The 14,290-nt window shown below is 56.9% G+C and overlaps 2 protein-coding genes and 1 long non-coding RNA gene across 4 annotated transcripts in view; 2 read left to right on the top strand and 1 right to left on the bottom strand.

The window, feature by feature from the left end:
* Nucleotides 1-2,888, top strand: part of MTHFSD (methenyltetrahydrofolate synthetase domain containing) — a 24,245-nt gene extending 21,357 nt beyond the window's left edge. Inside the window, exon 9 of the mRNA XM_015640213.2 lies at nt 2,236-2,888. Within this exon, the coding sequence (XP_015495699.1) occupies nt 2,236-2,548 (313 nt within the window). The 3' untranslated portion in view covers nt 2,549-2,888. The remainder of the gene's footprint in view (nt 1-2,235) is intronic.
* Nucleotides 2,889-3,526: 638 nt separating this feature from the next.
* Nucleotides 3,527-7,348, bottom strand: FOXF1 (forkhead box F1). Its single transcript, XM_015640220.2, has 2 exons — nt 5,707-7,348; nt 3,527-4,012 (listed from the first exon to the last, which is right to left on the bottom strand). Exons 1-2 carry the CDS (start codon nt 6,764-6,766, stop codon nt 3,852-3,854), a joined length of 1,221 nt encoding a protein of 406 aa, XP_015495706.1. The 5' UTR covers nt 6,767-7,348; the 3' UTR covers nt 3,527-3,851.
* A 560-nt stretch (nt 7,349-7,908) lies between these two features.
* Nucleotides 7,909-14,290, top strand: part of LOC107210047 — a 20,656-nt gene continuing 14,274 nt past the window's right edge. For both annotated transcript variants that reach the window (XR_001523820.2, XR_002002211.1), the window contains exon 1: nt 7,909-8,230. This is a non-coding gene — a long non-coding RNA (uncharacterized LOC107210047). The remainder of the gene's footprint in view (nt 8,231-14,290) is intronic.

Below are 14,290 nucleotides of genomic sequence, written 5' to 3'. Positions count from 1 at the left end.
ATCCCTGGAATCATCCTAATTCTCTGGGATCATCCCAACCCACCAGGATCATCCAAATCCCTCTGAGATTCCAAACCCCCAAGGATCCCTCAAACCCACACAGGATTGTCCAAAAGCCTCCAGGATCCCTCAGTCCCCTGGGATGTCTCCAGTTCTCCCACAGGATGCTCCAATCCTCTGGGATTATTCAATGCCCCAGGACCCTCCAAACCCCCGGAATCCTCCAGCCACCCCAGATCTCTGAGAGACCCCTCACCAGCATCCCCACCCCGATGCTGCTTCCCAAAAAAGGCTGCAGATCATCCCAAGGGACTCTCCCAAAAATGTGTCCCCCCCACAGGGGCCCCAGCCCCACATCCCCTCTTCCAGGGTTTCCTTGGGATCCCTGCACTGTCCCGCGCTCCCTGCAGCTCTGTCCCCACGTGGGGCTGAGTGTCCCTTGTGAGCACCCTGGGGACACTGGCAGGGCACAGGGCACAGCTCCAGCTCCATGGTGGCCTGGTGAGGATGAGGGAAACATCCTGGATGAGCAGGGGGAAGCTCTTTGCCACCAGAATCCCTGCACAAGGCCTGGGGACACCAATGTCCCCTGATCCAGCTGGGACAACCTGGCTGGAGACACCAGGCCCTGTCTCTCATCATGCTCCAAAATCTCATCCCTCTTAAAAACTCCTGGGCAATTTCATCCCTGTAGAAAATCCCTGGGTCTGTGCAGGGCATCAGCGATGAGAAGCTGTTTCCTGAAGTAGAAACACCAAAACCCCAAAAGAAACTGAGTTGTATTCCCTAAGGATTGGGATGTGAGGGATGAGGAGCAGGGAGCAGCTCGCTGATGCTGAGCTGAGCCACAGCTGAGCCTTTCCGGCAGCAAATCCCACATTGCTGAGCAAGCCCTGCCTCGCCCCTCTCCCAGGGCTCCCACAGCATTTCTGGGCAAGTTTATCCCTCCTCACCTCCCCTCAGAGCCCAACCATTCCTGGAAAAGCACAAAGCTGGGGCAGCAGCTCGGGATTTACCAGCCCATGGGACTAAAAACACTGGGAAAAATCCTGCTGGGCTTTTGCAGAGAGCTGGGGGCAGGAGCCGGGGGGTTTCGGCCTCTCCTGGCTGCTGGAGGGCTCTGGGATGGAGAGCTCCTGTTTAGACTGCGCTCACTGGCTTGAGGAATATGTGGCGTCCACGGAATGCAGCGGCTCTGTTTTTCCAGGTTTGGAAAGCCACGGGAGGGAAAAGAATGAATCACATCAGGCTTTGCTGGGGAGCAGATCCCCTGTGAGCTGTGCCCGAGCCTCACAAGGTGCTGCCTGCCCTTCCCAGCCTCCAGCAGCACCAAATGCCAAGGAGGAGCCAAAATCAATCCAAAAGGATGAAAACAAACCTGGGGAGGGACAGTGGGATTTCAAGGAGATGAACTCCTAACCCTGGACCATTATCTCAACCACACCTAGTACAGATAATTTGCTTCAGGAGCAAAAACCCCTCTGTTTGCAGCTTGTACCTGAAAGGATGGAGACAATGTGCTCGACTCCAGCAGGGATGGGCAGGGATGTGGGAAAGATCAGCCCAGAAAAGCATAAAAACAAGGAAAACCAATAATGCTGCAGGTAGATTGCTGATGGTTTAAAGAGATCTAAACAGAGATTTAAAAAAAACCAAAACATTAACAAAATTAAAAAAAAAAAGACCAAAACCCAACAGTGCTCCTCAAAAAAAACCCACAAAACAACAATAAAAAACCCACTCTGAAAAGGCCTTCCCCAACTCTAATAAAGCCTTGTCTTAAATACAATAATATTACAAATTTGTCCCTTCTTCTTACAGCGCACTTGGATTTTAATTAATCTGATTCCACAGAGCTGGGCTAATTAGTGTGCAGTGATTCAATTTCCCTCTCTAAAGGCAGAAATCCACAACCACGTAATCAGATTAATTCGCCTGCATCTCTTTTTTTATGGACATTTATATTGGATATTGATGGAGACAGATTGGCCCACGAATTAAAGCAAAAAATCCTGGATACTGGGGGATCCTGAATTAGCCCAAATCCCCCCAAATTTCACAGGAAAATACCGATATTTAAATGCAGATTTATCACTGCCCCACGCACGACAGAGATGGTGCAATTGCTCTGCATAACTTTTCATTCCTGTTTATTAATTCTTAATAATTCTTAATAATTTGGGTTAATTTCCTTCCATTTTATGAATTTTTGTTTCTTTTTCACACGGGGAAAAGCCAGCGGGAAGTTCCTTGCCAGAGGTGCCGCAGGGATGTGCGGATCAGAAAATTCCCGGGATGGAGGAGGAGGAAAAAAAGGAACCGCGGGCTCCATCCCGGCAGCCTCACGCCTGGAATTCGAAGGAGAGGCAGAGAGCTGTCAAACCGCGCCTTTTGCCGTAGGAAAAAACGGAATAATCCTAATAATAAAAAGCTAAAAAGAAAAAGCACCGCCGTTTTTCCTCCTTCTGCGTTTCAATATCCTCAAATCGAAATATTTCCCAGCAGGGAAATTGGCAACCAGGACTCCGCGAAGGTGAAAAAAGCCTAAAAAGTCGATTTTGAGTCTGGGAATTATTGCCCGAGGGTTTGCAGGGCCGGGCCGGGGCTGCGCGGCCCCTCCGAGGCCACGGACTCCTCATTAATTAAGCTTAATTACACCGCATGCTCGTTTATTTGCTGCTCATACAATCGTGAAGCCCATGTACAAATAACATACAGGTTTTATTTCGGGATTTTTTTTTTCTTTAGGGACAAAACGTACACAAAAAAACAAAACAAAAAAAAAAAAGGCGAAAAAAAACCAAAACAACAAATCCACATAATTACAATTTTATACAGTGCAGAAAGAATTAAAATAGGTGTCACCGAACTGTACAACGTCAGGGTGGAAAAAAAAATAGAGAGGGAAGGGAGGGGAATAATCCTTCATTATATATATATTTCTATAAAAACATATGGAGGATTGTCTTTACACAGAGACCACGGTCGCTTGCAAATTTACAAAGGTTAACTAAAAAAACCCAAATCTATATGGCAAATATTGCCAACAGAGATTCCCCGATTTAATACTGATCAACTGAGACTATTCGTGTCTCCATTATTAGCAACAACAACAACAAAAAGAAATGTAGAATAAATAACAGGATGAGCATGGCTGTCTCTTTCCAAAGTGCCTTGTTCTCTCTGCATAGGGTCTGGTCCTGCAGTCTTTATGCAGGCAAAAAAAACCAAAATTAATAATTCCAAAAAAATCCCTCTGAGAGATTTTTTTTTTTTTTTTGCCTGCTGGGTGTTGGCCGGCAAATAAAAAAAAAAATAATTTTTTTTAAAAAAAGGAAAGAAAGGAAAAAACCAAATTTAAAAAAGTATTTTTCCGGGCTCGAAGTGAGACGGCACCGAGGGGATTTGAGTTCGGGGTCTTTTCCAGCCCCCTCAGCCCGACCCGGCTCTGCTCCTCCCAGCCGAGCCGCTGCCATCGCTCACCGCCAGCTCCCAAAACGAGTTTGAAATTTCATATTTTTTTTTAAAAAAAAGTATCAAAACCTCATTTGGCAAAGCCTCACCCCAAATCGCAGTCGGGGTTTTCTGGACGGACGGGGGGAGCTGCATTTTCGCTTTCTCCTCCCGCACGGGCGCTGCGGGCTCGCACCCCCGGCCGGGGCTCTGCTCATTCCCGGCTCCTCTCTCCGCTCCGCCGCCGCTTCCCGGAGCTCCGGTCCGTTCCTGCTGCCCAAAGCCAGGCTGGGACAATCCCCTGGCACCCAGAGCGTCCTGAGGGATCTCATCTGGGGGATGCTCAGCGCTCGCCTCCGGCCTGGCCGGCCCCAGCAGCGGGGATTTTCCGCCGCGGCTCACATAACGCACGGCTTGATGTCCTGGTATGTCACTTGTTGGTGGTAATAGGAGCCGCTGCCCGCTGAATGCATGGAGGAGGAGGCCATGGCGTTGAAAGAGAAGACGAATTCCTTTCTGTCGCACATGCTCGGAGACTGCGAGTGATACCGCGGGATGCCTGCGGGACGGGGGGAGAGATGGTCAGCAGCGCAAAAGATTTAGGAGGGGAGAGTGAGCGAGGAGGAGGGAGAAAAACTCTGGATGGGGTAGAAAAAAAAATCCCAACAACCCAACCGGCCCTCGCGGCCCGGTCCGAGCGCGGATTTGGGGTATTTCGGCACCCCCGGGGCAGGTGCGGCGGAGCAATACCCGCGGCCCCGGGACGGAGCTTCCCTGCCCGGCCCAGGGCACTGCGATAAGGGATTTGCTTTGGGTTTAGGGTTTGGGGTTTTTTTTTCAACACTTCGATTTATTTTCTTTCCCCCGGCTGTTTTTCCCATGGCCTCGGCCCGTGCGGGAAATGCGCCGGGTGCGGAGCGGGGCAGCTCCCGTTCGTGCCGGGAGCGGCGGTGGGGACCGGCAGGAGGCCGGGAGCGAGAGCCACCGGGAGCGGGGATGTTCCTACCGCTCCTTCCGCCAGCTCGCCATGGAAAAGCGCCCCGGGAATTCGGGCTGCGCTGGGGATGGGGTGCCCTGCCCGAGAGCGCTCCCCGCAGCTCCTTTGGGTGAAAATCAGAGCGTTTCGGTGAAGGCCGCGCATGGGCCCGGTGGCTCCTCGGGGCGGATTCCCAGCTCCGTTTTCCAGAGGCCCGGGATGCGCTGAGCTCCGGGAACTGCCCCGGGGCCGGGGGTGCCCGCGGTGGGCACTGCCCGGCCCGGCCGGGACTGAGGCTCTGCCCGGGTTCTGCAGCTCCGGCCCGGCCCGCCTGATGCTTTTTTCCCCTTTTCGCTTTGTGTCTTTGACCCATTTCTTCTCCGCTTCACAGCCGTTCCCGTCAGGCACATCCCGTTCCCCCGAAGGCCCGGGGTGATGGGCAGGGACCCCCAAATCTGCCCCATCAGCCGCCCGTGGCTCCCCCGTGCCACGAGAGCCCAAAGCCACCGCATCCCGAGGGGAATTTGGGCAGCAAAGCGAAACCCAGCGCTGGCCTCGTCCCTTCCGAGGCCTCTTCCCGGCCAAACACCATCTCCATTCCAAGACCCGGGGCAAATGCAGCCCCGACAGCTCCAGGAACGAGACCGAGAAGGGGTTTTGGGGCACCGGAGGATTTGGGGGGTCCGGGCCGCCGGCTGGGACGTGAGCGACAGATGGAGGGAGGTGATGGGCCTGGAAAACACGGCCCTGAGATGCGTGGAAAATACAGCTGATGGCGGGGAAGGGGCCGGGACGGGACGGGGAGGGATGGCGCGGGTGGCCGACCATTCGATGAGGAATTCCTCCTTTTTCCCTCTGCGGAGTTCTCCAAGTCCCGATGGAGGTGGGAGAGCCCCAGGGTGCATCCCCAGCCTCTCCTTCCCGCAGCTCCCCGCTGCCTCAGCCCACCGGCTTTAGGCCCGGGACGGCCCTGGAGGTGAAGCAGCCGCCGGGAAGAGCAGAGCCCCGGCCCGGGGGAGCGGAGCCCCGGCCCGGGGGAGCCGAGCCCCGGCCCGGCCGTTCTCATCTCCTCAGCGGGGAGAGACCCGACGGGAGCCCGGCTGCCCCGGGAAAGGAGGCGAGGAGCGAGGGCAAGGCAGCTTCCCCTCGGGAACAGCACTAAGAGAGCCCCCGAAGCGGGATCCCGGCCCGCAGGGGGTTCCACGAGGGACCCGAAGCCCCCGGCCGACCCCCGTGGCCGCGGTCGCGGATGCGCCCCACGCGTGGCCGCTCCTTACCTTGGAGGTCGGCGGTGTTGTGGCTGTTCTGGTGCAGGTAGGGCTGGTCGAGGGAATGCGTGGAGAGGCTGGAGGAGAGCGGGTTGGCCGTGGGGTTGCAGGGCGAGAGGGGCTGCTGCTTGATGTAGGAGGCGCCGGTGTTGAGGGCCGCCGAGGCGCTGGGAGCCCACGCCGAGGCCGAGCTGGAGTAAACCGAGTGCGGCTCCATCACGCCGCCGGCGGGGAGCAACGGGGATGCGGGCACGGAGCTGTCGTGGTGCGGGTATTCCCCGGCCGAGGAGCCGGTGCAGCCGCCCATGTAGGTGTGCCCACCGTTGGCGGGCAGGTGGGGCACGGAGTGTCCCGCCAGGCCCATCCCCTCCACGTTGCTGGACAAATGCCCGTTCATCATCCCCAAGCCCCCTTCGAGGGAGAGGCTGTTGGGGGGGCAGGAGAGCCCGCCGGCCGAGCCCTGGAAGCCGTAGCTGTCGGGGAGGTGGTTGAAGCTGAGCCCGTTCATCATGCTGTACATGGGCTTCAGCGCCTGGCATTTCCTCCGGAACCCGCGGGGCCGGCGGCGGAACGAGCCCTCCTCGAACATGAACTCGCTGGCCGGGTCGATGGTCCAGTAGTGGCCCTTGCCCGGGCGTCCCAAGCCCTTGGGCAGCTTGATGAAGCACTCGTTGAGCGAGAGGTTGTGGCGCACCGAGTTTTTCCAGCCCTGGTAGGAGCCTCGGAAGAAAGGGAAGCGGCTCTGCAAGAACTGGTAGATCTCGCTGAGGGTCAGGCGTTTGGAGGGAGAGCTCTGGATAGCCATGACGATGAGGGCGATGTAGGAATAAGGCGGTTTCTCCGGCCGCCGGATCCCCGCGTTCGTCTTCTTCGCCTTGGGGCCGGCGCTGCCCGGGGCTCCGCCGCTGCCCGGGGCGCTGCCGGCCGCGCCGCCGGTCCCCGCCGAGGCGGCGTCCATGGCCGAGCTCTGCGGCTGCTTCTCAGCCACGGAGGACATGGGGCCGTAGCTGCTCTGCACCGGAGGAGGAGGGGGCTGAGAGGACAGAGCCTGCTGCGCTTCTGCAGTCATCTACGGCCAGGTCCGCGGCGGCCAGCCCCAGCCCCGGCCCTCCTCCGCCGCCCCCCCAGCGCCCCCCCAAAAGGCCACGCTGCTGGGGGCTCGCCGCCACTCACCCACCACCCTCCCTCCGGCGTCCTCCCGGCCCCCCGGCGGGCTGCCTTTCCACCGGGAGACTTCACCCCTCCGTGGATAAACAAATGGAAGCGACGACACCCCCCACCCCCCCTTCGCCTCCTCCTCCCACTTTATCCCTAAATCCGAGCGCGGCTGCAGAAGGCGAGCGAGAGGCGGAGGGTCGGGGGGGCCGCAGGGAGGCGGGATGGGGGGGCGGGTGGAAGCGAGCTGAGCTCGGCTGCTGCGAGCGAGGAGCCGGGGCCGCCGCCCGCGCCCGCCCCGCTGCCCCTCGCCGGGCCGGGCTCCCGGGGCCGCCGCCGTCCCCTCCGGAGGCTTTAGCTGTGCCGGCGCTGCCGCTGCTGCGGGGAGCTGCTTCCCATCGCGGTGCCTGTCGAGTCTGCCCCCGGCCCCTCCGCTCGCCTTCTACTTTATCTCTCGCAGCGGCGTCTGCCGCTCCTTGACAGACGTAAGCGCGGAGCGGAGATCCCCGCCCCGAGCCGCTCCCCCCCGCCCTCCCGGGCGGCCCCTCCGCCGCCCCGTGCCGGCCCCCTCCGCCGCCGCTCCCCGCTGGTGGGCAGCTTTTAAAGAGCCCTTTCCACGCCGCCCTGCCCCACCCGGGGGGGCTGCACGCCGCGCCCCTGCCCGCCGCGGAGGGCACCGCGCGTGTGTCTGTGCCTGTGTGTGTGTGTGTGTGTGTGTGTGTGGTTTATGCCACGCGTGACCGCGACGCGCCGTGGGGCTCCTCCACCCCCGTCCTTGCCCTCTTCCCAGGCCTGGAAAGCACGGGAAGGGCCCCACGCGGGTCCCCTGCGGGCAGCGCGGAGGTTCCGCGGGCCGTGGGGCGGCGGAGGCGCTGCCCGGCTCTGGCTCCGCGCTGCGCGCAGCTTCACCCACTCCGAACCCCCTCTTCTTGCGCTCTTTTTAAGCTCGGCGGGCCCGGGCAGGATGTTTATACTGCGCAATGTAAACACGGGCTCGGGGGTGCTTTAATAAAAAGAAATCGGCGAAAACTCCCGCTGCCTCGCGAAATACCCTTTTCTGCCTCCGCCGCCGCTCCGGGGCCGGGAACGGGCTTCGGGCTCCTCGCCTGCTCCGAAGCTGCTTTAGGGATGAGGGTGGGTTGATTTGTTTTGGGTAGTTCGGGGTTTTTTGAGGGGGGTGTGTATAAATCTGGGCTGGAGTTCCGCGGCTCCGTGCCCGGAGTTTGATGCTCAGCTCTTGCGGTGCCACGGGCACACGCGGCCAGTGGGGGGGAAGGAGAATAGAAAGCCAGAGGGGTAGAGACCCCCTTTTCTCCCTCCCCTCTCCCCCAAAAGCCACCTCTTTGAGCACCGTGCACCGGCAGAGCTGTCACTCGAGGTAAGTCCCTTGAAATCGTTGTCACCTTCTCGCGGCCCGCGCGTGGAAAGCTGCGCGGAGCGGGGCGGGCGGAGTGCGGGTGGCCACGGGGCAAGGAAGGGCTCTCAGGGCTGCCCATGTGCCGGCTGCTGCCGCCTGCTCCCTCCCGACATTGGGGAAAAGAAAAGAGAAAGGAAAAAGGGAAAAAAAAAAATCCACGCCGTCCCCCCTTAGCCGGTCGCAGGCCTCGGCGCAGGGTGTGGGTGCATCCCTGTGCAAAGAGAGACAAGGGACACCCCCTCCCCAAGGCCCCCGCCTTCCAGCTTCTCTTTTCAAGTTTTTAATGATAATTTAATACCTTTTAAAGGAAAGATAGGCACCGATCGGGTTTCCAAACTCCCTCCGCGTTATTGGCGAGCAGTTGTGAGCAGCCTCGGGGGCGCCTGTCACATCTGTGGTACAACCAAGAGGGATTTCACATCAGGCTTTTCTTTTACTTTTTTTCTCTTTCTTTCTATCCTCCCCTCACACACACACGCTCCTTTTCTCCCCTTTTGACATAAAAAAGCTTAAAAAAATAAAAGTCATCCGCAGACAGCAGCGGCCCTCCCGTTCCCGGTGCAAACGGGCCCGGGACTGGCACGGGAGAGCGCTGGGCAAACCCCAGGCCGGGGGCAGGTAGCCAGGGAGGGGTGGGAGGAGGTTGGGACGGATATTTCTGCAGCTTTTCCCCGGAGGAGGAGGAGAGCGAGCAGCTCCGGCTGCCCGGGGAGGCGGCGGCCGCTGCTCCCTCGGCGCGGAGCAGAACGAGAAGCTCGGTGGCTGCTCGAGAAGGGGAGAAACCACCCCAAAAATCGCTTTTTTTTTTTAAGCAATCACCTTCCGCGGGGCATACATCCCCGAGGTCGCTGGTGCAGAATATTCCCTTTGCTTCTCGCTGCATTTCTTTTTATTTTTTGCTGTGGCAGCGCATCTCTGACCCTGAGCTTTGCTCCGCATCGAATGTTCTCCCCCAGCTCTCGAAAAGGACGGGTTTCTTTACTTTACATCACTCTGCGACCGAATCTCCCCGATCCGGCCCCAAAACACCCGGGGATGGAGCTCCAAACACAGCACAAAGCACCCGTGAAAAAATCACGTTCAAAGGGTTCACCACCGGCAGCCTTTCCACAAGGAAATAAAATATCCCAGAGTCAAAAAAACCCCCAAAACTCTCCGTGGAAATCAAACTATTTCCCCTCAAAGAAAACCAGTCCCTTCACGAGTGTGCTTTCCCCCTCTCGCAATATCTGTTAGGAGTGGGAAGATTTGGTTTCTGATGCATTTATTACAGCTAGCAAAAGTTAAAAATGGGAATATATCTCTCGGGGTCCTATAGGCCTAGTCGTGGGAATAGCAGAAATGTTGGAGGGTTTTAATCCGAGCCCAAGAGCTGGGGAAAGGAGAGTTTTGGGGAGAAAAAGCCTGGAGGAGGAGGAGGAGGATGGTGTGGGGGAAAACGGGACTCGCGTTTGGTGTTGTCTGCTCGTGGTTTGGGTGCGTGAATCGAGTCCTCCCCCAGCCCCCGACGGGCTGAGATGAAAAGCAGGGAGAAAAACTAAAAATGGCAAAAATTTAACTATCATCTGGCTCAATCAGCCTCTCCCATCCCGTTCTGAGCCCACTTTACCGGCCCCACCAGCACCCCCGGCCCCGCCGCGCTTCCCACCCGGCTCCTTCCCAAACCCGCTCCCCTTCCCTCCCCCTGCCCCAAACTCGGGCCGTGTTTTGTGTAAAAATAGACAAATCCGAGCTTTCTTCCTTTTCCTGCGCCGAAGGTATTTTTACTAGCTAATTGCTTAAGTGAAGTCAACTCTGCGAGCAGGCCGGGTGTAACCCGAGGATGGAAATGTATATAGGTGGTATTGTTAGAGGGTGCTGCTCCGAGAGGGGCCGGGGTGTTCCTGCGAGCCCGGACCACCCAGGGCGAGGGGAGTGACCGCCCCGTGTCCCCCTCCCCGCTGTCCTGCTTTGCATTAACACCCCCCGCGGGACCCCCCCTGCTCCCCAGCACCGGCCTTTTCCCCTCGCCTGCCTCGGGGTTTTTTTTATTTTCAGTCGCCGCCATCCCCGTGGCCGCTGGCCCCAAATCCGCGGCGAATCGATCCCTAAATGTTTATTTAAAGGCGAGGGGGTGCATTCGAGCGAGGGGCTCGAGGATGGAGAGAGGAGAGCTGGGGGAAGGTGGAAGCACCGAGAGGTGTTTTTAGGGAGACGCACGCACACTCCAAACTAATTTTTTGCTGGTCCATCACACGGCAAGGCTTTGCCCCCCACTCGTGGGATCTTTCCCAGTCCCAGCCTCGGCCTCTCCCATTCCTGGAGGCAAAGCCCAATGAGCCCTAGAGAAGATTTTAGGAGAGCAAAAGCCGAAATTGGGAGCTCAGCAGAGCTGCCCGAGTGTCTGAGGCGGCTGCGGGGAGGTGCGGGCTGGCTGTCACCGCCGTGCCTCAGGCAGAAGTTCGGGGCTTTGGTCAAAAAGGGAAAAAAAAGAAAAAAAGGAAAATTTTAATCTCCCCTTTTTGTCTCCCTTTTCCCCCTCTGCCCGTCCCGAGTCTCCCCCCCGCGCCCTTCGAGCCCAGATTTTCCATGACGTCCTTCGATGAAATATTGCAGCGCAGGAATTTACAGCCTCCTTCGGCTCGGGAATTTTTTTCTGTGGAGTTTTCTGGCAGGAGCCGATCCCTGCAATACAAATCGGTTCCAGCGATAATAAGCTCCGAGCGCTACCACTCAGACACAATCGCTTCCCACAGAGATCTTCCAAATATCTGCGGGTATTTATATCCCCGCTCAGGGACGGATAGCTAGAATGCTTTCCCGCGGGGATGCTTTTGGGCTGGCTGGGATTCAGAGCCGAAGAATTGGGTACCCAGTGAAGCAGCGGGGTTGAGCCGCAGCAGAGCTGGGACCCGGCGAGTGATGCTCCCACATCCCACAAATTCGCCCTTAAAGGCAGCTCGAATTGTAAATCCAGGTGTAGATCCAGGTGTAAATCCAGGTGTAAATCCGCTCCTGAGACATTCAGGCTTTCCTGGACGAGGTTTCTTCCCTGGGGGCCCGCGGTTGGGGATACTCCCAAAGCAAACAGAACCCCTGGGAAGGGATATCCCCTCTCCCAGCAACTTGGCATAGCAGCGGCATCCAAACAAAATTCATAGCCACTTCCAGCTTTTCCAGCACCAAATCCCCTCAGGATAGAGATAAAATTGTGCTGGAGAAACCTTTCGATTCGCTGCTGAGATTTTTGGCATCGGGAACCACCTCCAGTCCCCGGCAACTCCCGATGCCAAAAGTCCGGCTGGGCCAAGCTGCGCCGGGGTCTCCACCAAACCAGGAGGACGAGGGAATTCCACGGGGTTCAGCCTTATTTCCAGCCTTATGAAACCTTTTTGTTTGGCTCTCGCAGCGTTTTTTTGTTTTTTGGGTTTTTTTCCCCCCAAGTATAAACCAAACCCTGTCGAAATCCCATCAATGTACCGGTGCTGGAGGAAGGGGGAATTTTAGCATCGGGCAGGCGAGGGTCATCAGCCCCATTTTGGGGTGTCCCACAAAATCCGTTTGCACCGAGAGGTGGGAGAAATTAAAACGGAATATCCCACATAAAGGAGGAACAGGTTATTTTCTTCCACGGGTGCCAAAAGCCGCAGGGACCATCCATTATCGGGATAAATAATGGGCAAGGTGGGGAGTGAATCGCTCCTAAACATCGTGGGGAGATGCGAGAAACAACCACGGCGGGTTTGGGGAAGGATCCGGTCTCCCTTTGCCAGGGGACAGCACCCTGGGGGTGAGGGCAGCGCGATCTCTGAGAGGAAAACCGCGAGGGGAGGATGGGGGGACCCACGCGAGCCCCGGGGTGCAGATCCAGGTGGGCTCCTTGGAGGGAGAATGGATTTTATCCAACCCGGGACCACCGAGCATCACCCGGCCCGGGGGGAGAGGGGGTTCCAGCAGCTGGGCACTGCCCTGGGCAGGGCTCGGCGTCCCCAGCAGGGACCTTGTGCTTTGTCACCTGCCAAGAGGGCAGAGCCACCCGGGCAGGGCACGGCGGTGCCGCGGGGGGAGCGAACAGAGAGGGATGCTGAGGACAAGGATGTCCCCGGAGGTACCACCCTGCCCGGGGAGCAAAACAGCCGTGCGAGAGGCTCCCTGGTGCTACAGAACCCTCTTGTCCCTGCTCACGGTGCCCAGGGACAGAGCACTTGCAAGAGCAGCTTTTACTGCAGGGAAGCTCGGAGTTTTCCTGTGGAGAAAGGAAAACCTCACGGGAGCGGGGCTGGGCTGCACAACGGCCTGGTAGCCTGCATCTTTTAAACATCATTTCTACAGTAAATATCGTACAGAATCTCCGTGTTCCCCCTTTCCCAACCCAAAGCGGGAGCTCACAAACGCCGTCAGAAATTCCCGCTGTGAACAACCGCTCTCGCCCATTCTCCCTTTCCAAAGACCTGCGGGTGGTTTTCCTTGGAAGCCTTCCCGACAAAAAGCTGTTTTCCACCGCTAGAATTCCCAAATAATGATGTGCATCAGCGCCTTTGGGTGGTGCAGGTTCCTGGATCCCTCTACTTTGAAGCTTCCAGAGCAGAGAGTTAAAATACACCAAAATTTGGCTTATCGTCTTTCCTACCTCCTGATAACAGAGCAGCTCCTCGAAAATCGATCCCTTTTGCACAACCAGCCCCCAAGTAAATATTAAAAGAGACCTGGAGGGGCTTTAAAAAAATCTTCTGCAGGGAATAAAAAGCTCGGCTGGCGTTCCTGGGAAAGATGCGCTGTGGATACGCGAAATGCCCGAGCCAAGGTGGGAAAACTTTCCCCAGCAAGGGTTGTTGTGCCCGAGGTTAAACGATTTCTGCAGCAAAAGGGATTGATTTCTATTTGGGGGAGAATCATCCTGGGAACGGGAAGGGAACGGGTGCATTGGTGTGTTCATCTTCCCACTGTGAATATTTTGGGGCTTTTGGGGTAGATGTGCGTGTGGGGAAGGCAGAGAGGAATTGGGAAGAATTCTGTAAAAACACCCCAAAACGCCAAAAAACCGAAAGAACGATCCACTGAAAACAACAACAAAACAACCCCACCTAAAATAAAGAAAAACCGCACCAAACCTGGCCCAGACCTCACTAAAATTTCGAATAATGAACCCAGAAATGGTTTTGCTTTTCCCATTCTCAGAACCGCTCGGAAAATTGCAAAACTCCCAGCGCGTTTTGCGCAGCACCCTCAGCTCTTCTCTCTTAATTTCCCTCAAATTCAATTATTAAAATGCACCAACAAATTTTGCATTATCCCCCCTTAAAATCGGGGGTGAAGGAATTTCTTCAGATCCCTTTTTCCCGCAGATTTTGCGGGATACCTGCGGGTAGAGATGCTGCCCGGGGGCTGAGGTTGCAGCATAAGGATTTCCCTTCCAGGATTATTCGTTTCTCCTTTGGAAAGGATCGAATTTGAGCTCTTCGCTCAAAGCACCGCGGGCTGAAGGATTTTTCCCCATCCGGACCCGCGGGGTGTCCCCCGTGTCCCCTCGCCCCACGCGTGGGGACATCCAGGAGTGCGGCTGAGCCCTAAAAGCCATCGGAATGTCCCGAGTGGGAGCGGGTCCGGTGTCAGAACCCTCCCGGCTGAGCTGGAGCGGCTGCGAGAGAGGCAAACACAGGCGGGCTGGGAAAGCCGAGCTGGCACAGCAGGAAAGGGATTTCTCATCGGGAAGAGGGGTTGGAGCTGAGCTGGAGCACAGCCCTGGTTCTGGTTTGTCCCGCAGCCCCAGGAAAGGAAAACAGAAATGTTTCCGAATTCTGCAGTGAATAAATGGGTATGGAGAGATTGTGCTGGACAGGAGAGAGAAGAGAGAATAAAAGAGAAAAAGTGGGAACAGACGGAATGGGAAGAAGGAAGGAAAGAAGGAAAGGAGAAAAGAGAGAGAGAAAGACAAAGAAAGAGAAAATAGACAAAGAAAGAGAGAGAGAAAGAGAGAAAGAGAGAAAGAGAGAAAGAGAGAAAGAGAGAAAGAGAGAAAGAGAGAAAGAGAGAAAGAAAGAG

Source organism: Parus major, chromosome 11 (assembly GCF_001522545.3).
Source record: "Parus major isolate Abel chromosome 11, Parus_major1.1, whole genome shotgun sequence".
NCBI classification, from domain to species: Eukaryota; Metazoa; Chordata; class Aves; order Passeriformes; family Paridae; genus Parus; species Parus major.
The sequence above is the reverse complement of the archived record's forward strand: the minus strand, read 5'-3'. Positions and strand labels throughout refer to the sequence as shown.

Excerpts from the sequence above, each read along its gene's own strand:
- FOXF1 (XM_015640220.2), bottom strand. The coding sequence starts at position 6,766 with ATGACTGCAGAAGCGCAGCAGGCTCTGTCCTCTCAGCCCCCTCCTCCT. Across the intron at positions 4,013-5,706 it reads CAACACCGCCGACCTCCAAG|GCATCCCGCGGTATCACTCG; the intron begins GTAAGGAGCGGC and ends CCCGTCCCGCAG.